Below are 24589 nucleotides of genomic sequence, written 5' to 3'. Positions count from 1 at the left end.
TGAACCTGATCCTAGAGCTCTGCGGTTTTTTTTTTTAAACATTAGGAACCGTGATATAAAAAAATATTTGGGGTCGTGACATAAACATGTACCTGGATGGCCATGGGACCGTCCTCCGGAAGATCCGGAACATCCGTAAAAGTGGACAATCCATGAAAATGAGCCTAGAGCTCCGTGTTTTTTTAACATTAGGATCTGTGATATAAGAATGAATTTGGGACATGGACCCAGATGGCCATCGGACCGTCCTCCGGAAGATCCGAAAAATCCGTAAAAGTGGTCAATGTATGGAACTGATCCTAGAGCTCCACGGTTTTTGCGAAAACACTTGGAACTGTCATATATAAATTAATTTGCGGTCGCAAGATCTAGAACATCTTTAAAAATGGTCAATCAATGAAACTACGCTCCCCTTGGCTAGTTTTTAACCTGGACGTTGGTGGGTGGGCCTAATCTTATGCTTCATAGTGGAGCGTTGGAGACGGTTGGTTTAGGTCCGGCATCGTTGGCTCATGCCGTGACAGAATAGCGTCATGAGCATTGCCATGAGGATTACTGAGCTTCCCCTCTCTGATGAACCATTGCATGAGAGAACCAAAGTTCTAGCCTGAAGTGATAGTATCACACTTGTTACTCCTTTGTTTGAAAGCCGCGTTGTAGTACGCTTACGTATAGACACTGACGTTGGGTGCGATACTGGCGGGTTTTTCCGCAAATCACTCTTATTTTGAAGATGCTAATTTCAAATAACAGACTGTAGTGGTAATTTTTATACGATAGATGGAGTAGATGAAAGCATAGAGTTGATAGTTTCGTTAGAGTACGGCAGTGTGAAGATTGCATTTAGATATTAGAATAGCGAGCTAGGACAACTTTTAAGGAAGGTACAAAGCGGTTTTTTTTTATCTCTCTTTACCAAACTCCCCCTTTGGAGAGGGATGGTGAGGGGTGTCCCCCTCCCGCCACCACTGACCAGATCACTTTTACGGATTTTCCGTATCTTCATATGGCCATTAAGGTCCATGTTTTTGTCACGACCACAAATATCACAGTTCCTAATGTTTTTATAAAAAAAACTGCGGAGCTATATGATCAGTTCATTGATTGACCTCTTTTACGGATGTTCTGGACTTACCAGAGGATGGCCCCATGGCCATTTGGGTCCATGTTTATGTCATGACTCATCTGAGTCCTTGATTATGTCACGATCCCAAATTCATTCTTATATCACAGTTCCTAACGTTTTCAAGAAAACCACGGAGCTCTAGGATCGGTTTCGTGAATTTTCCACTTTCACGGATGTTTCGGATCTTCCAGCGGACGGTCTCATGGCCATCAAGGTTCATGTTTATGCCACGATCCCAAATTCATTCTATCATCACATTCTTAGTGTTTGTAAAAAACTGCGGAGCTCTAGGATCAGGATCGTGGATTTACTACTTTCACGGATGTTCCGGATCTTCTGCTGGATGGTCCGATGGTCATCTGGGTCCATGGCCCAAATTCATTCTTATATCACAGATCCTAATGTTAAAAAAACACGGAGCTCTAGGATCAGTTTCATGGATTGTCCACTTTTACGGATGTTCCGGATCTTCCGGAGGACGGTCCCATAGCCATCCAGGTACATGTTTATGTTACGACCCCAAATATTTTTTTATATCACAGTTCCTAATGTTTTCAAAAAAAAAAAACCGCAGGGCTCTAGGATTCGGTTCATGGATTGTCCACTTTTACGGATGTTCCGGATTTTTTGAGGACCGTTCCGTTGTCTCCAGGATCCATATATAGGAACCATGACTGTTTTCTGACTAATTGTGAATATTTGTGCCCATTAATCTAAATTACAGATCTTGCGCCACTTGCAAAACCCTACAAATACACTTTTCAAAAAAACGTGTAACAACTCTTTTCGGTTTTTAAAAAAGTAGACGACTCTATTTTCAATCTTTTTGCAATCAAAATCATCTACAAGCCCTAGGAATTCTAAAGGTACCACAATTTTTGAAATTCATTAAGAAATGGCTAAGCTATGACATTGCAAACTTGCCGTTACACGTTTTTCGGAGGCTTCGTGGTCGGCGTAAAGTTTTTTACCCACCGTATTCGGAGTGTTAATATGAATTGAATAGTGACGGAAAAATTTTAAATTCTGGCTTGTTTACGTTTTGGACATAGGCTCATTTCAAATGTTACTCTAGAAATCAATCATGTCGGAAGAAGAACTAAAACATGCAGATTTGTTTGTTATTTTTTATGTGTCAATTTTAGATCGTCGGCTTATTAAGGCGATTACGATTAAACGCGAATTAATCTGAAAACTTTTGGGACCCAGAGCGGCATCCAATTTTTTCGAGATGTTGGCATACAATATGCTTGAAACAAGAACATGAAGTTTCAAATGGAGCAGGAAGCACTGCAGCATTCTACGGATTAGTCGACTGCTTTAGAACCTGAAATGCTTCCTAACTGATCCTCTTCGTACCCTGTCACATAGTCGTACACCATCAACTGCGGACAGACTGAGTGCTCAATCACTTCCTTTGACGGATTCAAACGACTGAACATACCTACTTAAATGGTCCTCGCTACGCCTCCGCTCAAATGCCCCCTTTTTTTCCATCAAGAAGAAAACAAAAGTACGAAAACAGACAAACTCTTCCACCTACCATGCGGCGCAAAAGGGAACAAGTGAAACCAGTTTCGGTGCCAAGCGCCGGTTGAACAGGCTCTCCGGCGTGAAAGTAATTGCCGCCGCCGTGCCACCACATGGTCAAGCATCGCGAAAAATGGGAGGAAATTACATGTCTGCTCGATCTATTGAAGAAAAAAAAAACGCAAATCCGGAATACAAACAAGTTTCGATGCAATTTATCGCCGTTTTCCTCCCGCCTTCAGTTCGGCCGGCCGGTGGCGGTGCTAAATTGGAAAATTACCTCTCTCGATTTCCGAAATTAGTGACCCCCCAAACTCCTCACTTTTTTGTGTGGGGGGGGGGGGCTTATTGGCAATGGTCGTCGCGAATGATCACATTTGATGTCTCAATCTCAGCTGGTCCAAATTGGATCATTGACGCGCTGTCGGACGGGAAGGGGGGGCGGCAGGTTGGACGGACGCGCGGCAAGCAAACGGAAATTTTGATTGATGACGGAGGAGCAGGAAAGCGCTCGGCCGTTCTGTGTTCTACAAGCAAAATAAAAACGGGATAAATTTGCATTGAAGCACGTTTGTTGGAGAAGATGGCAGAGTAAACCATCTGTTAATATTTTGGCAGCGGGATTTCATTTTTTTATTTTTCCTCTGGGCCAGGGTGGGAAATTGGCTTACCCCGCAGGGGGAGCAAAAATTTTGATTTTTGCGCGAATCGCATCAATCACAATTCGGTTCGGGTGCTTTCTTGTTGGCTTCAAATCCTATGAAGATTGATTTACGGTGCGAAGGCGGAGGGGGAAACGTGCAAATGATTATCTTTACGCTTATTAGGATAGCATCTGGGTTCCAGGGCGAAAAGCTGAGAGCTGGCAGGTGTACGATGATGATAAGTTATGAGGAAACGTTTTTTTTTTCGTTGCTTGATTGATTGGGTACTGGAATGTTTCGGATTCTTTGAGAAATTCAAGTGGAAGGCTATTTGTCATCTTGTTTCAGGAAAATCGACTTTCATGCTCCAGTCCATATATGCCATCGGTAACCACAATCACCGTGCCGTGCGAACCAACTCCGAGAAACCGCCAATCCACCTCAATAATCGACACACATGACTAACAATTTTATTTCCATCTCCAGGCCGATCAACTTACAGAGGAACAGATCGCCGAGTTCAAAGAAGCGTTCTCGCTGTTCGACAAAGACGGTGACGGCACAATCACAACCAAGGAACTGGGAACCGTGATGCGATCGTTAGGCCAGAACCCCACAGAAGCAGAACTGCAAGACATGATAAACGAAGTCGACGCGGACGGTAAGTACCTACCGACCTACCTACAGAAGCCTTATCTTCCTGTCGTGCAAGAAAGTGCAAATCGATTGGGTTGAGGTTTGCGACGGACGGCCAAATCAGTTGCGCAAATATGTATATAGAAATACTTACATCCGAATGTGGAGGTATGTACGTGAAAGCAGCGACGTAAAACGAAGGGGTTTGTTTACACCGACCTCGAACCGGTGATGTGCACCCGGACAAAAACTCTGGCCGTGATTCGTGAGAAACGGAACAGTTGGCTGTATAGTTTTTGTGTGCGAGATTGTTGGCATTGATTTATCGATGCCATTCACTAATTGAAGTTAACGTTTTTTTTTTTGTGTGGCGTTAAAATGTAGTGCAGGAAATGTTTTAATATTTTATGACGTCCTCTAATGCATCTAGGGATGAGGGTCGCTGTCATCGACTAACGGCCAACAAGATTAACGATAATGCCTCGATGGTTGACAATCGTCGAGATAGAGACGAAAAGTGTTGACAAACTGTCATTATCTTCCCCCCCCCCTCTCGATCTATGTCGGTAATTTTACCCACTTGTAAAGACTACTATTAAAGAGACGGACGTGCTCCTCCGTGGGAAGGCTTGTGTACTCGGCTCTACATAGTTTTCCACTCCGAGGGACCTGTCGACCTGGATGGAATGGAAAATGTAGGTCAGCGCAGGGCGTCGGCGCTGTGCCTGTTTGTTTTCACTGGGAGCTACTGGGAACGTCATTCGTGGTAAATTGAAATGGTTCGGCTATTCCTGGTTAGATTCATCAATGTGTGAAGGAAACTAAAAATTGAAGTTCAAAAATTGTGATTCAAGTATTGAAATTTTTTGACTCAAACTGACACTATTATACTTTAGTTCCGTCTAAATTTACACGTTAATTCATGGATCTAATGCGCAACATCACAGTTCACTAAATTCTGTTTTTACGCGATTTTGATTTTCTCCGATTTTGCTCTCATGCAGGATAGGTACAGCATTTTCAATACCACTTGATTTTTCTGATATGATTGCATATTCGTAATCTGCATTTCAAATGCATTGCATATCAAAAATTTCATCAAATTTGGAGCACTGCAACTATTTTAAATAAGTGTGATAACATTAGCAAAAAATACAAGGGACAGCCCTATGGAGTTGTATGCAATGGAGACGTAGGACTTCGTGGTCTTATATAATAAATCTTATTTGTTAATTGCAGCAGGAGCTTGTGTTTTATGTAGGAATAGAAATTTGAGCGTGGTTCTCTCTGCTTGCACTATTTAGTATGACGCGCTTGACATAGATGGCCCACAGCAACTCACGAAGAGCTACTGATCCCGATCAATAACGGTGCGGCTTCAGCCTCCTTCTATGGATGCTCATATGGGCTGTAGCTCGCTGCTTGCAGGGAGCCTTTCGTTGTATACTGGAGAACACCACCACTCACCACGCGGTGATTGAATAAACACCTTTTGGTGAGACCAGATGGAATTCAATTTTGAAATCTGTGTTAGGGAAATTGCTTTTCGCAGGATATCGGTGATAATTTTAACTATCAATGCAAAAGTTGCACATTCGTGCAATTTTCAATAGTTACATTTTGAAAAAATGATAAAATCTTAAAGTTATCAGATGCGTAGAAATATATCTGATCGATTGGTGATAAAATTATTGAAATTGGTCCAGGGGCAGCTGAGTTATTAACGTTTAAAATCTATCATAATTTTGTTACATGTTCAATTTTCTGTTTTAACAAAGTGTACTCCCATATAGAAATCACAGACGTAGTCCTACGTCAAAATCATCATCATAGCGCCCCTCGGTGGTACTCTTTGTGTGGGAGTGAGCCTTCAATTTGTTAGTTTTCTGTCAAAAAGTGAAGTGATTATTTTGCTTCAAAATTATCAAAATTTTAAAATTCAAAATTATCTCGATTTAAAAATCGATATGGAAGTCTATGGGATCGGAAAAAATATCTTAGTGCTCATAAAACAAAGATGATTTATAGTAATCCATATATTTAAAAAAATTAACCTTCCTAATGTATCAGGGGGCCTCCCTTAGCTCAGTCGGTAAAGGCGCAGCTACAAAGCAATACCATGCTGGAGGTGGCTGGGTTCAATTCCCGGTCCGGTCTAGGAATTTTTCGGGTTGGAAAATTTCTCGACTTCCCTGGGCATAGAAGTATGATTGGACTTGCCACACAATTATACCAATGCAAAAATGGTACAGGCATCGAAAGCTCTCAATTAATAACTGTGGAAGTGCATCTAGAACACTAAATTGAGAGCACGCAATAAGCTAATATGCGATATGCAATAAGCTTTAAATGCGAAGAAGAAGAAGAATGTATCAGGAAAAAAAGACACCAATGCACTAGGAAGAACCCGATTGAGGAGATCCACATGATCCTCCCTTGTACATAAATTCGTATATGCCGTAAGCGGACCAAAATTTCCAACCTTGGCCATTTTGATGATTACATACCTGATGATCAAGGGGAGGCGAACAATCCACAGGCTGAAAGTCTCTTTAATAAATAAAACTAACTAACTAATGATCAAGGCAAGTTGTTATTCAAGGCAGATTGTTGATCATGACAAGATGTCGATCATGACAAGATGTCGATCATGGAAAGGTGTTGATCATGGCAAGTTGTTGATCAAGGCAGATTATAATTTAGAAACGTCGTTGGGTTAGGCGAAATTTGATCAACGCAAATAGTTGATCATGGGAAAACGTTTACCGAAGTCTCTTGTTGATCAATGCAGATCAATGACCAAGATAGCGTTGATCAAATCCGATTGTTAAATAATAACAATTGTTGATCAAGTATAGATTTTGGACATTATAAATTGACAGTTCTCCAACTGATTGTTGCTCATAAAGACAGGCAGTGCTGGCAGTTCTAATACTGCACTGCAAATGTTGCATGCAAGTTTTGTAGATGAAATGTTTCCAACACAGTAGGTTAAATAGACAATGTAAAGGAATAAAAATTAGTTAGTAAAGTTCCAACAGCCAAGAAATAAAGATCGTTTTTCCAATTAAATAAAGTTTTGGTGATCTTCAAGTGCCTACTCCGCCGATTTTGCTGTTCCGTTTTTTTTTTGTGTCTAGTGTCCGTATGTGATCCCGAATACCCCGCCGGAAAACCACGATCCTGCCCTAACATAGATATTTGATCAAAACTGAATGTAATCTAGTAAAATCGTTAATCAAGACTAAATTTGATCGAGTAATATTGTTGATCGAGGAAAACGGTTAATCAAGAACATGTTTTGATCATGGTACATAGTTTATGATCAAAGCTGTTGATCATGCCAAATTATTGATCAAGGTAGACTGCTATTTAAGGCGAGGGTGCGACACATCTAAATCTCGATTTTAAATGGTCGAAAAATCTCACACTAGCGAATCAATCTATGAAAAATCTTTTTTCATCTCTCGCATCTAAACCCATCTACTCGCATCGCTTTCCACCTTTTTGCAGGAAATCTTCAAAATCATAATCAATCGTGTATCTATCTATTAAGCGCGAGTACATCTCACAACAGCAAAGCAATAAATTTCCTGCATCTTAGATAGAGTCGATTTAAGGGGATTATTACCCGGAAAAAATAAGCCTTGATTTTTTTTAAATATTGGAAAAAGATATCGAAAATCAAATCAATTATATCATTATGGTACAACATTGGAATAAAGAAACCGCAAAAACTGACAAATAGAATTTTTTTTAGGATCCGTTTTTTTTTATGATAAGATATAATCAATATTTTTACACGTAAATTGTTTCAGAAAACTAAGGAGAAAACTTATTTTCTTGGATTTTTTAAGCTTCCCCTTAAAGGGTAGCTTACCGGCCCGAAAATAAAAAAATATTTTCGGTACATTTTTATTTCTTTAAAAATATTGGGAAAAATATCAAAAATCAAAGAAAATCAGTTTGTTCCTTAGATTTTTGTCAAAAATTACATGTAAATTTTTTTTTCTATCTCATCCAGGGCTGGCAAATGTCATTTTCAATGAAAGATCTCATGCGATATTTACAGAGATACTTCTGTCACTATCATTGGATGAGAAAACGATGATAGAGATTTTCGTCAAAATCTCATCGAATTTTTTGGCATGACAGAACGTGACAGTGTTGTAATCATCGCAATTACTAGCTCATTTAATGTTATTATAGTTACTTGTACCGAGCAAATCTTAATAATGTATTCACTCTACCGATTACATACGGTTGTTAGCTTAAATTCATCTAAATCAGTTAGAAATGCTGACGTCAAAACCACATAAGAATTATTCTCATGAGTGCTTGATCATTGAAAAATGAGAAGAAAACTAATGATATGTAGTTTCGTCTTGTGATAGTGAGAGGGCCTGTTTTCTCATCGTCACATGACGGCCGTGATATTGACCAGCTCTGATCTCATCATGAAAAAAAAATTGGACTCTCAGCAAAACCGAAAAGTCGATGTTTTGTGGTTTTTTGAGTCCAATTTTATGCCATAATGACTTATAAAAAATGTTTTTGAACGTGAATTTTCTTTGAAAAATTAAAAAATATGTGATTTTCTTAAAATTTTTATATCTTTTTCCAATATTTTTAGAAAAATCAAAACGTAATTATTTTTTCGGAGCGGTGAGCTTCCCCTTAAATAATACGTTAAGGTAACATTTTATGATCGTAAATTGTTAATCAAAGGTAACCATTGAAGAAAGTCAATTGTTGATTAAGAAAAATTGTTGATCAATATAGATAGTTGATCACAAGGCAAGTTGTTCATCATGGCAAATAGTTGAATAAGGACAAATGATGATCAACGAAAATTGTTCATCAAAGCAAGTTATTTATCAGAGCAAATTGTTGATCTAGGCAGACTTTCGATTATGCCAGATTGTTGATCAAGACAAATTGATGATGGAAACGATAGATCATAAATAAACCTTGATGAAGGAACATTTTCGAACGATTTTCATACTTGATCAAGGCGAGAATTTGAAATCACCGGGAAAAGCCCGTGAATTTCGATGACAAATCGGCAAAAAATAAGATTCTGAACCATAAAACAATTTCACGACCCTTGAACTGGACAAGATTTTCAGAATACATTCGAAGAGATGAACTAGCCTATGGCTAAAGATCTCTCAAATAAAGAATTAAAAAAAAAATACATTCACTTTGATGAATTGAATATTAGGAGAATTTTAAGAAGATGTTAGAATTAATTCTGGAGGCAACAACAATGTATTTCAGAGAAAAAAACAATAGAATTTTTGGAAGTACTCTAAGACTATAACCATAGACAAACAGACATAACTCTCGCAAATAGTTCATCGAACAAGCATTTAACGGACAATATAAAAGTATCGTAGTTGGTAGTACCGCCACCTGTGGCGCGCATAGGCAATTTCCTTGCGTTTGACGTTTACACACTACCGCCATCTGTTCAGCGAAGTGCCCACCACAGTGTACTCAACAGATGGCGGTAATGTTTTAGCGACTTTACAGTGAGAAATATTCAATGTGTTATGTCTGTTTGTCTGTGCTATAATTTCGAGTCATTTGTGTGGGTTCAGAGTAGAATCTTTAGCTTGTTCTTTTGGACCATCAATGACGATTGTGAAGAGGATTCCAGGTTAATTTTTAATTAATATTAAAAAAAGTTCTGTATAGGATTTTAAAAGAGTTGTGATGTTAATTCCAACGAAATTCTGAGGGTATTGAATTTATAGAAAATTTAAAGACAATTTCAAGTGAATGCTAAGGAGAGTTACGTAGAAATATCGTGATAAATCAAAAGGGGATCGAATTTTGAGGGACAATTCCAAAGGAATTCTCAGAAGACTTTTATGAGAATTCCGAGAATAAGTCCAAGGGCAAATCGAGAAGAATGTCTAGATAATTCTAAGGATAATTCCAACGGAATTTTTAGAAGAACTTAGAGAATAGCTTCAAGATATGGTGAATTGCATAGAAATTCTATGGAGCATTCAGGCAAGTTTTAATTAGAACTATGGAAGAAAGTTTCAGTGATTTCTTTCGCAGCGAATGAATTGCTCGAATTTTTTGGAGTGTTCTGGAATCAAGGGACTTTCAGAGAGAATCTTAAATGATTTTATTTAGCAATTCTGAAAAGAACTATGTTAAGGGAAATGATTCTAAAGGAAATTTGGGAACATTTAATAAAAATCCTATGTGTTTTCAAGACAAATCTTGAAGACTTCGAACACAGAAACAAACGATTGTTTTTGGAAATTGTGGTAATCTCCCGGTTATGCGATACAGTATTACACATTTAAATTAAGCATATAACATACTTTCTTAACCGAATGTGATTGAGTCGAAGAGATCACTTGGTTAAATGGGTTATAATTTAGACAGCAGAGCTATTCGTGCCTCAAAGCAATCGAGAAAATTCCCAAAATTCCGGGAAAAAAGCCGGAGAGTGCAAATTGGCATTTGCTGGTCACCGTATCGAACCAGAATTGTTGATCAATGCAAGGTTGAAACATGATCAAAGGAAATGGTTGATCAAAGCGGATCACAAGACACGGCAGGTTATTGACCAAAACAGCGAAGATTACGATAATTTTTGAATCAAAGTAAATTGTTTATCAAAACCGATTGTTGATCAAAGAGAATTGTTAATAACGAATAATATAAGAGTAATAAGAAGCTATTGATCAAACTGATTTGTTGATCTCGGGACACTGTTGATCAAGGAAAATTGTGGATCAACGCAGACTATCGATCGCGACAGATTGTTGATCAAAGCAAATTGTTGATCAAGATAAATATAAATTTACTATCAAGGTAAGAATGTTCATCAACGATAATTGTGGATCAATGCAAAATTATTGCTTGTAGCCAATTTTTGATCAAGGCAAATGGATAGCTGAGATCGTTCCCCTAGGCAGGTTTTAGGTCATGGTAGGATGTCGTTCAAGATACTTCTTTAATCTAGGCAAATTGTTGATCAAACCAGTTTGTTGAATCCAAGTTGATCCAAGGATAATTCTTGATCAAAGCAGACTGTTGTTCAATGAGAACAGTTGATCACGTCAGACTGACCAGGATAATAAGTGAATCAACATTGTTGATCAAAGATCATTTTTGAACGAGGAATGTTGATCAAAGCAGATGGTGGCCAAGGCAGAATAATAATCAAGAAAAATTGTTGATCAATGCAAGATTGTGAATCAAGGCACATCTGTCACAAAAAGTTGCAGCAACTTGATTGTGAATTAAATGGGTCGCATAGAAGTAACCTCAACCGGTCTGGCACAAGTGATTTTTTACAACGGCAAATTGTGTATCAAGGCTAAGGAAGATATTTGACCAAGGAAATATTCCAAGTTATTTTCTTAATCAACTCAATTGTTGATCAAGGCAGATTGTTGACTAAGACCAATTGTTGATCTTGGCGAACTGTTTACCGGTGCTGATTATTGATCATGGCATATTGTTGTTCAACACAATATGTAAATCAATCGGTATTGTTGATTTGAATTGAGGGGGTTAGAAGGAAAGGGGTGTCAGTGTAAGTGATCGATTCTCTTCATCGACTTTTCTTTTAATCAGTGCTGCAAAATTTCGACAATACACGGTGATACTCAAAATTCTGCTTTGGTCACTCGTTTGAGCTAACAGTCATCGTCAAGGCAAACCATGTCAATTGTCAGTAGCATTTTTTTCAGTGACGAACATGTGCTGATTTGTTTATTAGCTACATTTGAAATAAAATTAAATGGCTTGAGCAAAACAATTACATGGAGCCATTAAAGTGAATAAGCATCTACGTCCTGAACCGCTTGGATAACAATAATGTGTCTCAGAATGCAAGAAATTACACTTTCTGTTACCAGGTGAATCTTTGTTATTGAAGAAAAAATGAATGAGATTTTGACCAAGATTTTTTTGAGGATCAAGTCTATCATTGACTATATGAAAAACAATTTTGTCAATATCGCGCAAAAGTCTGTCAATGACAATGACCAATCTCAGCACTGCTTTTAATAGCAACAGCTTTATAAACAGATTTTGCGCTATTTCTGCCACATAGTTTGATAAAGGAGATTATCATCTAGCATCCAGAATGGCACACGAATCAAGGAATGTGTTTGCAGCTGATAGAGAAAGTCGATGAAGAGAATCGATCAAAGTCACTTACACCCCTTAAGAGATGAACTAGCCTATGGCTAAAAATTACTCAAATAAAGGATAAAAAAAAAACTTACACCCCTTTCCTTCTAACCCCCTCAATTGATTGACATATTTTTGAACGGGGCAGACTGTTGATTATAAGGAGAATGTTGATCAAAGTAGATGGTTATCAAGCCAGTAAGCAAGGTAAATGTTGTGATCAAAGTAAGATTTTTTTAAATTTATTTGAAAGGCTCAATCGTGTTAGCTTTACGTAGCCGATTATTCATTGTTTTGTAGCACAAATTACTGAATTCTAGTAGGAGTATCGCCCAGGATGTCACAATATCAGCTTCAATCGACAAAATCGATGTGACGAAGATACTGTTAGCTTTCTTTTTCTGTTGAAGTCGAAACAAACAAATTGTCAATCTCTTGTCTTTCTCTCCCGTCGCTTCATCGGTCTTTCATTGAAGTTTCGGTGAAGCGAACGAGTGAAATAGTGCTTGAATTTGATAGTTTCGTCTTTCATGAAACACATCAACAAAGGTTTCATGACGTATAGGACGGAAAATGAAAATATATATTTAAAGCATTTCTCACGTGAAAACACTTGAAGATCACAGGTAATACGTTTAACTTATGTTCCATCCACATATTTATCTTAAATAAAGTAACGAAAACGGGACATAACGCATGACAAACAAATTGAAAAAGCGATGAAAGAGGGTCGGTGAAAGGGATTGAAAGCCATAATGAGGTTTCGTTTCAACTCGATAATCACCGTTACTTTCAATGAATGTGATGAGCAAAGGACCAAAGAGAAAATCCACAGCCAGTCTTTCGTTCTACGCGTGCTTCTTTTTCATTTTCGTTTCGTGCTGATAGTCTAGCAAGGTGTTATAGAAATGATACATTGGACACGTTGTATGAAAAAAAAAAAAAACAAAACTCGTGTTCTTTTTAGAGCTTCGAAAATGTATAGCTATGGTTGGGCCAAATACATCAAAGTAAGATTGATTATCAATGCAACGGTAAAGCAAGCTTGTTGACCAACACCAAATGTTCATGAAGGTAGATTGTTCAGCAAATAGATGTTTTCTTCATTCTTTTATTTAACGTCGGTCTCTGTTCCGCAATCTAGTGCCAATCACCGACGGACATCGATTGCCATCCATTGACGGCAATGGAATGTGCAAGGAAGGCAGCTTCCACACCTGCCTAGGATATCGCATTCATCCAACACACATGGGTCGGGACCAAAATAGATGTTTTCAACGACGAAAAATGCTGATCAATGGGTTTATCAGGACAATGTGATGATCACGTCCGATTATTCATGACAGATTGCTCAACAAGTAAAAATTGTTTATGAGTGATTGATTAAATCAGATGGTTGTGATTGTGGTGTGATTCAGTAATTTAAATGATCATTTGCTTTCGAATCTGAATAAGTGTTTTGACCATTGAGTTTGGGGTTTGCTCAGGTTGATGACTTTTTAAGCTCAATACCTAAAGAACATTTCTTCAGCAGTTTCAAAATCCATAAAATTAATTCAAAGCATTCTATCCCAAATTAGCCTTTTAAATCTGAAATTTCCGCAAGTTGTCAAGTTCGTAGCTTATAAAATTCGGGCTTTACGAAGATCTCAAAGTATTAGTTGGAAAATCTTTTCCCTTTTCCTTATCATGCTTTGATTGAAGGCGTGTAATGGAGTTCTTCTTCATGTTTTGATTTATGTATAAGAATGTTTGTGAAATTCTGTTCGATTTCTTTATTAAATTCATATTTCATTTCTCGGAATTGTTTTGAAATATCGAAGTCCATCGAAATTCCCCGTTTAACAAACATGTATCGTGGGGTTATTGTTGAATGCTTAGGCCATATATCAAAAAATTCTACTGGAATGAATTCCTGTCCCTTCGACATAGTTTCAACGTCTACATTTTGTTAAGTGTAGGAAGTGAAATTTAGTCTAATTCCGCTGAGAAAAATGCATAACAGATTTTCTAACATTCACGTATCGTTCCAGACATTTAGGTGAAATCGAAATCTGTAATAGAATGCTTCTGGAACAAACAGTTACATATTGAACCAACCCACACAAATGGTACCAAGCACTAACAAACCAAACCCAATCCAGCATTATAGAAAGGGGGCGATAAGACGGAATGGAAGTCCATCACCAGCCACAGTGTTTGACATTATTCCGGAAAATCCGTCCGTCGTTCGTTCGTCTCTGCCGAGAAAGAGCACGAGGACATCACGGATGAAACCCTTTCCTTTCTGTGACCATGTCCTCACAGCACATCGGAGCCTGTTTTCAACAGCATGACGTGTGCATCAGGGACAGAACAAAAAGACTCTTCTGATCCCGTGCTGGTTGAAGTCCTTGTCCCAATTTTTGACGCAGTACCTGAAAAAATAAATAAAAAGGGTCGCTCGGTCACGGGAATCATCACAAAACTAGTTTTAATTTTTACTCGTAGGTGCTGTTTCCTGTTTCATGCGGTTCTCTCCAGAAAAAAAGGACGACTGTTTGATGTGGGTTTGGACAAGATGGAAGACGCCCCATTTCAAGGGACATTTTTATTTATCGAAATGACTCAACGCATTTCTTCGCCAATTGCTGTCGAGATAAATCAAGGATTGATAGACCGAATCGCTGTGCGTATTTTCTTTTTCCAGTTTGGTAACAAGCTTCGTTGGGATGAAGGATTGGTTATCCTTTTTATTGGTTAATAAATTATTCTCCGTAAACGAATGCCAATCTCAACTCCGTCATCGCCATCGAGCGATACAAATGCGACCGCACAATTTGTCAGCACTCCCACGCGTAACTATTCCGGAAAAGGATAAAGACCAGTGCATTTGCATTTTTGCACTTCTTTCGTCATATTCTGGTGCTTAGCTTAACCGAACGCTACGCTGCGAAGGATTTAGGTCATCCGGAATAATTCTTGCATCTAATTTTCTCCCTGGCTATTCTTGGCAACGAGCAAACTTTAGTGTTAAGTCCACGCCCAACAGCGGAGGAATTATGGCCATTCCAGTGAACGGATACCGACCGAAAACGGGGAAACGACTTATTCCCATCATAAATTATACATGCTGTGCTTTGGTGGTACCACAGCAAGTTTATCATTATAGTTTTTTTTTTTTGTTAATAAAATATATACGATTTAAATCCGCCCCCTGCCTTCACGCCGTGTTCGGGGAGAACCTTGCCAGCAGCAACTTCCGAAATTCGTTAACTTTGTTGAAATATTGTTATTATAATAAGTGCTATAGCGATTCATGTACATGTCAGCGGAAGTCAGCTCAGAGCTGTTGGGTGGATGGAGGTCCGGAACTTCCTCCCCCCAGCACTAGTAGAACGTTCACAACAATACATGAAAGCCGCAACACAAAAAGCCTCTTGCCCTGCTGTGAGACCGAGAGGTGCTTCGAAGGTCAACCGGTCCATTCTTCTTGCCCAATGACAAAAGAAACAAATTACCTTCTAAACGCTATGGTAAAAACATCACTGTGATGGCGTCCTTGGTGTTGAAAGGTGTAATAAGTGCTATAGGCGGGTCTTAGGATTAGGGAAAATCGATTTCTTCCTAGAGAGCCAGTGCTTGCTGCGATATTTGCTAGAGGAGAGGCACACTTAGCAGCTACCTTTATTTTTTTTTTACTGATGGTGGACGGTAAGGTGGTGATACAATTTCGAGCTGCCAAGCGATGAAAATCGAGAAAAAGCGAAAACCTTCCTGCACACCGGTAAACAGTTAAAAATAGTCCAGCTATCACTCAAATTGTTTATTTATCAATTTGGTGTTTCTATACGAGCTTCGCTTCGGCTACTCCGCAACCCCCTCGCAACTGTGGGCCGGTTTGGTGTCTATATTGCCGGTGTTCGATGGAAACGGCGCGGCGCTTACAGAAACTTGTAGCTTTTTATGTTGTGGCAAATTTGGGAGTGATTCACACAGCAGGGGGTGGAGCTCGAAAGTTTGAAGTATCTATTACTTCGGATTTCAGTTGGAATGTTCTGCGATTCCCGTTGGGAATCCCTGGAAACAGTTGGAAACCTCTGTCGAAATGCTTTGGAATTTTTGAAATTCCAGTCGAGAATCCAAGATGAGATTGTCCTCGGTGAGAATCTTTGTCAGTAACCTTAGGAATTCCCGGAATGGGTCCAAGAATCAATGTGATCTTAGTAGGGTAACTCACAAGCTCCAATAGGTCATAAATCTCTGTCGGGATTATCTAAATACAAAATCAAATTGTTCCCGGTATTTATCGCATAAATCCAAGCAGGGAATCTTTGGAATCCCCACCAAGAATGTCTTGCATTTCGGTCGAATATCGCTGGAATCACCGATGGCAAAAATTTGGAATCTCCGGAATCCCAGTCGGGATTATATGAATCCAAGATAAGATTGTCTATTGCTTCAAATGTCAGTTCGATTTCTCTGCAACCTTACTTGGGATTTCAGGAATCCTTTGGAGCTCCTGCAGAGAATCAATGGACTGCCAGTCGACTATCTCTGACATCTCCGTCAAGAACCATTGGAATCTCTGTCCAAAATGTCTAAAACCCTCGGCGAGAGTATTTAGACTCTCAGTTGTGAATATGCTGAAATCTCAGTTAGGATTATTTAAGTCTAAGATGAGATTATCTGCAATTACTTCTGATTTTAGTTGGGCTTCTCTGCAATTTGGGAATCTTTAAAATCCCAGTTGGGAATCCCTGAAAATCCCAATGGGTATCGTTGAAATCTAAGTCTGGATTTTCTGAAATCTAGGTCAGGAATCTCTGAAAACTCCATCAGAAACCTCCGAAATATTCGTCGTAAATCACTGGTGTCTCCGGCATGCATATTGGAAACTGTGGAATTCCTATGGGCAATCATCAGAATCTCAGTTGGGATTATATAAATCCAAGATGAGATTGTCTATTGCTTCAAATTGCAGTTCAATTTATCTGCAACCGTAATTGGGATTTCAGGAATCCTTTGAAGCTCCTGCAGATAATCGATGGACTGCCAGTGGACTATATCTGACATCTCCGTAAAGAACCATTGGATTCTCTGTCCCAAATATCTTAAAAAAACCTCGGCGATAGTATTTATACTCTCAGTTATGAATATTTGAAATCCCAGTTGGCATTATTTAAGTCTAAGATGAGATTATCTGCAATTACTTCTGATTTCAGTTGGGCTTCTCTGCAATTTGGGAATCTTTAAAATCCCAGTTGGGAATCCCTGGAAATCCCAATGGGTATCGTTGAAATCTAAGTCAGGATTGGTCAGGAATCTATGAAAACTCCAACAGGAACCTCCGAAATCTTCGTCGTAAATCACTGGAGTCTCCGGCATGCATATTTGAAACTGTGGAATCCCTATGGGCAATCATAAGAATCTCAGTCTGGATTATCTGAATCCAAAATGAAATTGTTTGTTGTTTCAGATTTCATTAGGATTTTTCTGCAATCTCGATTGGGATTTAAGGAATCCGGAATTCCCGTCAAAAATCTCTGAAATCCATAGAGAGAATGTTTGAACCATCCAGAATTCCTGCCGAGAATCAATGCCGGGATTATCTGAATCAAGATGAGATTCGGCATTCTCCGAATTAATGTTGGCTATTCCTGACATCTCCGTCAAGAACCTTTGGAACCTCTGTCGAAAATCTCTAGAAACCCAGGCGGACGTTTTAGAATCTCAATTGGGAATATCGGGAATCTGAGTTGGAATTATTTGAGTCTAAGATTAGATTATCTGCAACTACTTCTAATTTCAGTTGGGATTCCCGTCAATTTGGGAATCTTTGAAATCAGGCAGAAGTCTCCTCCGGATCGGGATCCTCCGTCATTGGAATCTCTTGCAGGGATAAAAAAAAAAACGTCTGCAAACTTTGGGATCCCTATCAAGAATCTATAGAATCTCAGTCCGTTTTATCTTACTTCAAAATTAGATTGACTATTACTTTGAGTTTTAGTTGGCATGCGCCGCAATCTCCGTCGGAAATCTCTGAAATTCCTGCTGGTAATCTCTGGAAACTCCGTCGGGACTATCTGAATCTAAAATAAGAGTGTCCCCATTGAGAATTCTTGAAATCCTAGCTATGAATCTATAGAATCCCCATTGGCAATCTATGAAACCCAAGTCGAGAATCTGTGAAATCTTCATCGGGAACCACCACATTATATTACATAATACAACCTACTCTATCTTCCTCTTTCTATCCTCTGAATGAAATAATGCTGAAGTGGATTTATCTTCAGTAACAACATAAATTCATTGGCTTGAATGTGTGTTTTTATAAGATTATGTATAATTTCTTCAAATTTTAAACTATTTTTTGAAATCATGAACCTAATGACATCGAACTTGGAGAAATTTTCAAGATTCTGGGACGAAAAAAAATGTTCAAGGACCAACTTTGGGATTTCAAATAAATGAATGGCCTTGCAAAAGATTCAAAACTTATGAACTTTAATGAATGAATTTGATGAGAATTTTCAAGGATCTGCAGGAATAATTTCAAGGGAATTCAGAGGAAGATTTTGTAGGAATCTGAAATCTGAGGATTCCTTTCAAAATAGTCAGTAGGATTCAAAGGAAATTTACATGAGAAGTCGGTGGAGCAATTCCAAAGATAGGATTTTTAAAGAGATCTGTACGTAAATTCATTGAACCGGGAAACCTGGGAAATAGCTGGGAATTTGATTTGAACCTTCAAATATATTTGTCAATGTTACAGAGTTTGTCATAATTTGTTGCGAGAATCCTGAAAAAATATAACTTCGATATCTCAAAAGTTGTTTGATGCCCTATGTCCGGCAGTTTGTATAACTTTTAAGATTTAAGAACCTTCAGAACTGTTCATGTCACCGAATCTAGAAAACTTCTCCATTACTTACCTCAGAATTCCGCAAACGTTTACCTCAGAATGTTCTAGAAATTCGTATCATAATCATCTAGGAAATATTCTCAGGATTCTCCTGCTCTTGGAATTCACCCGAGGTTTCCCAAAGTACTGTTTCAAAATTATGTTGAAATTCACATCAGAATGCCATGGGATTATTTATCAGACAACTTAAAATCCTTTGAGAGAATTTCTTAGAATTTCCTTTCAACTATTCTGAGAATTTGATTCCCTTAAAATTCTACTCGAAATTCTCTTGGATCATTCTTATGAATCTTCCCGGAATTATACTCAGAATTCTTTGGAAATGTGCTCAAAAATCTTGTTGAATTGCTCCAAATTTCCCTGGAATTTTTCTCACAATCCCCAATCTCCAATAGTCTCTTCAGAACTATCTTGGAATTTAACTTTAATGCTCCTTACAATTTTCTTGACTTCCTAAAATTACCTGGAACTTTTTCTCCGAATTTTAAAATTATCTCTAAAGTATCTTAAAATTTTGCCAAGTGATGATTTGTTTTTGAATCTGAAATTTTGACAATTATTGTTGTTTATTAATTTATTTGATAAGGCTCAAACGAATTAACTTTACAGAACCGAGGATTCTAAGTCACTATACAATACATCTTAAAACTATAGTCAAAAGGTACAACACAATAAACACTTTATCTTCCGCTATCCAAAAAGCCTCGTCCATCAGAACTGGAGCCGATTCCAGTGGTTTCATTGTATGGCAGTTACGCCAACGGGGGTCAGAGCGCTTCCATTGCAGCAATGGACGCAAAACGTGGCCAGCACTCACACACTCATCACTGAACGGTTGCTTTCCAAAGTCGACGACGCATCGACCGAAAGAACTGCTGATGAAGAACAATGAGGAGGACCACACAATGTTTGCTGCGGAGAAAACAGACGATCGCGTAGGACCCATCCCATGCAGCCGAGTGAACACTCATTTTGACAATTATGCCATATTTGATATTTTATACTTTTCGGTCTCTAAAACTGTCCTAGTCTCAAAATCTCGAAATTTTCTCAAGAGAACGCAACGAAGAGACCCTAGGGAATTTTGAGGACCAATTTTCCTTTGAAATCCTGGAAACACCTGGAAAACTCAGTGAATTTTTTTAAGCAAAATGAGTCCGTCGGTAGTTTCTAGAAACGTCATAGGAATTCTCTGAATCTCTGACCAAATTATCAATATGAATTTCAGATTTCAGAAGAGATTGTCGGGACTCCTTACCGAACTTCTCCTGATCAGATTCTTCTGATTTCCTGTTGGCAGAGCTGGAAAGCACCTCAGAGCGTTTGCACTCGACAAAGAGAGTGTAGTTCTCCCATTTGCTTCGCACACTCTTTTCCAGCTTATCTATGAGAAAGCGATCCACACAATGAGCGGTGCACTCGGTGCGGCGCAGGGCGCATGTGTCTTCTTTGAGTTATTTGCAGTCTTTGCTTACCACGATAGCATGCATAGGAGATGAAGAAGTGCACAACAACTGCCACTCGTTGCGTCGGAGCGGTGGTCAAACTTTGCGTTTTCGTTATTCTGAGTGTGTGTCTTTCTTCTCTTCTGCGCTGCTTTACACTTACGCAGGATGAACGGCTAGCAAACTTTGTGTTAGCTTGATTCTAGCTTTGTGAATTTCAGATAATCAGCACACTGTACGCATTGAGCGATCAGATAACAGCCCTGCCTGTTGCTGGACTTCCTGAGAATCTCTAAAATCTCAATTGAAATTCTCCGAAATCGAAGGCAATCTCTCAGATGGCAGTTGGGATTCTCACAAATCAACCCCCCGGCTGGAATTTTAGGAATCCCACACGGGAATGTACATAATTCCTGTTGAAATTGTCTGCCATTTTCGTCGGAATCTTTGGAATCTGATTTCAGAATCTCTTATATCCAATACGAGGACTTACGTTGGGAATCTTTGGAACTTCTGTCGAGAAAGTCCTAAATCACTTATTTCAAATTTCAGAAGCGATTCTTTGAAGTTCCTTTTAGACTTCTCTCAACTACGAATCCTAGATGAATCATCTTGGAATTCAAGGTATCTTCTTTGATGGGAATCTTTAAAATCCCAGTCAGTTACCCTGGATAGTAATTCTGCTTAAAAAAAAAATTCCAAATGTGATTACAATACTACTCTACTCTCTTCCAGACAAACAGTAAGCGAACTTTCCGACGATCCTTGCAACCAATCGACACGGTTATTGGTGCTGGTGGCGGTGGGGCTTGACGGTGTTCTGGTGCCTAGGCAACAATGTGGGCCGTCGACAACGTCGCTGCTTCTGCCAACAACCATCACCACCACCTTGATTTCAATAAATCGATTCCGCCACACCGCTCGGGCTCGAATCACGGATGATTGCCTATTTACTCTATCCGCGATTCGCAGCACATGTGAGGTTTGCGAGTTTCTTCCAAGAAAAGCTGAACGCTGAGCTGTAATAGAAAACAACGTGGGTGTAGCAATTTTCAAATCGTACAAACAATGTGATGGGCCGCGAAGCGCGGACCGAGCAAATACGAGATGTCAATGCAAACACGTACACATACACACACACGTGCCCGGGCCATTGTCCTGTTGCCCTGACCTGAGGTTGTGGACGAAAGGGAGGGGCGGACGGGCGGAAGCAATCTTGTTATCGCAAGCTTAAAAATTGGTCATTTGCCAGGATCCGGAAGCGACAGCGCGGCATATCTCCGGCAGGACCGTGTCACGTGTGGGTTGTGTGGAGGGTGATGGTCATTCGTTGTTATGAGCTTCCAGTTTTCGCCGGAGCATCGTCTTTGTGTGTTGGGAACGAGCTTCTGTTTTTTTTTTTTTTATTTGTGTTCACATCAGTTTGCGTCATTCAATGGGTCCATATTTTTTCTCCTTTGTGAAATAACAATCATAACGCGAATGGATGTTCCAATAAAAAAAACAAAAGCGAGAAAGATAAGGAAAAAGTCATTAAACCGAAATTGCTTTCCATTGGAAAGTTTTCCATTTTTTTCCGGGGATATCGAAGGGATGCGCGTTCCAAGAGGGTTTCGGTCCCGGCGATCATCAATTTTGGAAGGACAAATCCATTTGTGGTGTCTCCTTCCTTTTCCCAACTGAAAGTCGAATCTCATTCTTTGCAGGGACATGAAAAAGGAGTGAACATTTATCGGCAGCCGCTGGACCGTCGTCAACAGGTGATGACGGTTTTTGGAGTGACATTATGCAAGTTCGTCAAGATTATTAAGAAGTCAAAAACAGATTGAAGCCGTAATTTGAACGGAACGGACTTCTTATGTCCGTGTTTAAATCTTACCTTGAAGAAGTTTTCACGGCAAAGATCGATTAAGGAACGCTGCGCCAACTTATTAACAACAATTTCTCCGGGAAATCCAACCACCTGAGACCGTCTAGGATGTTTTGATTATCTTCTGGCTCATCGTAAATTTATAACCAAATTTACCGAAAGCATTATCAAGCTTTGCCTAATTTTAGCATTTCCCCGAATGGCTCTAATATGGATTCTTACGAAACCCAGCAAGCAAATTTGGCGCATCATTTTCATCCAGAGAAAATTCCTGGAAAATGGTCGCATTTTTGCAGCACACGTGCACGTCACGGACCCGAGCACACAGCACAAAAGAGCAAGTTATTCGCTCATATTTCCTGCGATTATCAGCGAAAGGAAAAAGCCTCCGCTCTCTGCCCTCCACCTGCCGATACCTCTTAGTGCTTTTATCAGATTTTACGACATTCTAATTGCTTAAGAATGCCACCCGACGACGATGGTGGGACGAGGAGGGGTTCTTTGTTTGAACGACGATGAACGAAGCAAGAATGGAAACCAACAAAGCTCCTGAAAATATGTACCTACACAAAGTTCACAATCAAGATAGGAACCAACCCTCGTCAGCGAACTCTCCTCCGCCAGTAGCCATCAAACAATGCCCCCTGGGTCCCCGGGTGTAACGCATGCCCGAAACACACGTTCTGATTTTCAACCACCCAATGCTCCCGTTTGCTGGCTTCTGTTTTGAACAAATTTGCCCCAACCGAGCAAATTTATGACGTCCTATTCCACCTGCTTTCGAAACGGTGGCTCTATCCCACCTCTTGTTTGCTCCGGAGGCAGAAGGAACATTCTAGCTGCGGAAAGCTCGTTAATAGCAGGAAGTAGTGGGATGGGGGTGCGCAACAACCGACCCACCCCATCATCATCGTCATCATCGTCATCGTGGTTGTGTGTTGCCACGTTGTAGCAACGTGCTTTCCTAACTCCAAGCGCAACAGCTTTTCTCTTGTCGTCGTTGTCGGTTTTCCGCTTCGGCGGCCGGATTACACAACTACATGGACGCAAAATTCGCTTCTCGACGCGGACCTGGGAAAATTTGGGGAGTTGGACACAGTTGTTACACACACCCACACCCACAACGATGGTGGCAAGAAAATAGGACGCTAGCCGGGAAAGCAGAGATCCAAGGATAATCGCGTAGTGTGCGGGTTGGGAATGTATTTGTGAAAGCGGTTTGGTTGGACGTGCTCTGCAACCAGTGGAATTCGGGTTCTCCAAGCACAAGGCGGCACTACCCGATGCGCAATAGTCGATACTCGTAGCATACCGCGGTATTTTCGGAGTGAAACGAGAGCACTTGCTCTACAATGTGGCAACTTGTTCGCGCTTCCAGGAGAAACTTGCATCGGAAGTCGGATGGGTCGGATGGGATGGAAAAATGCAATCAGTAATCTTTTCGGGCGGTCATGGGCGTATGTATGCGAGTTGGTTAGAGTTTTAAAACTTCGAACGACTACCGTACTTTCGTTGATCGTGACCCATTTTGTGAAATTCCTTCGTCCAAAAACAGTCTCAAATAATGTGCCGGAATAACAGCCAAGATTACCTTAAAAACTTCAAATCCCAAGTAATATTGCAGGTTTTATCGAGGTTTTATAGCATTCTACAAGTCCAAATCATGATCTACAGAACCCTCGTAAAACCAAAATTGTTACTTGGGATGGCCTTAAATCCGCCATAGTAGTCTTAAACCCGTGAAAATGGTCTCGACGTTGAAGACGGCCTTTGAATTTGAAAATGTTCTAAGAACATGAAAACAACCATTTAAAACGATGAAACGAGCAAAAATCACCGAAATAGCTCAATAATATCTGAACTCCCCAGAGAAGTCCAAGAAAACTTCAGTGAAGTTCAGGGAAACTGAATGACTTCAGCAAAGCTAAATGGAAAATTAGAACTCAAAATAATTTGGGGAACTTCTCTAAATTTAAATAAGGATAAGCGAATTCCTAAAAGAGTTCCTAAGTTTGGGGAAATTTTGGAGTATTTTCAAAGAGGATTTTTGAATCGTTCAAAGAATCTTCAGAAAAGTTCAGGACGCCTTAGGCAAGTTTTGAAAAATGAAATCAGGGCATCCTCAATAAGTCCAAGAAAACTTCGGTGAAGTTCATGGAAACTAAAGGACTTCAGAAAACGCTAAATTAGATCTCAACAAGTGAATTTCAAAGAAAATCTATGAAATTTAACTCAAAGAACTTCATTATAGTCTGGGGAAGCTCG

At 39.5% G+C, this 24589-nt stretch overlaps 1 protein-coding gene across 1 annotated transcript in view; it reads left to right on the top strand.

Annotated features, from left to right (window-relative positions):
- Positions 1–24589, top strand: part of LOC135706099 (calmodulin) — a 151844-nt gene that overhangs the window by 45131 nt on the left and 82124 nt on the right. The window contains exon 2 of the mRNA XM_065227766.1: positions 3787–3961. Coding sequence (XP_065083838.1) covers positions 3787–3961 — 175 coding nt within the window. The remainder of the gene's footprint in view (positions 1–3786; positions 3962–24589) is intronic.

The sequence above is a fragment of the Ochlerotatus camptorhynchus genome, unplaced genomic scaffold (genome assembly GCF_037179485.1).
Source record: "Ochlerotatus camptorhynchus isolate MF236.1 unplaced genomic scaffold, CSIRO-AGI_Acam_v1.1 ptg000022l, whole genome shotgun sequence".
NCBI lineage: Eukaryota > Metazoa > Arthropoda > Insecta > Diptera > Culicidae > Ochlerotatus > Ochlerotatus camptorhynchus.
This window is presented reverse-complemented; position numbering and strand designations above follow the sequence as displayed.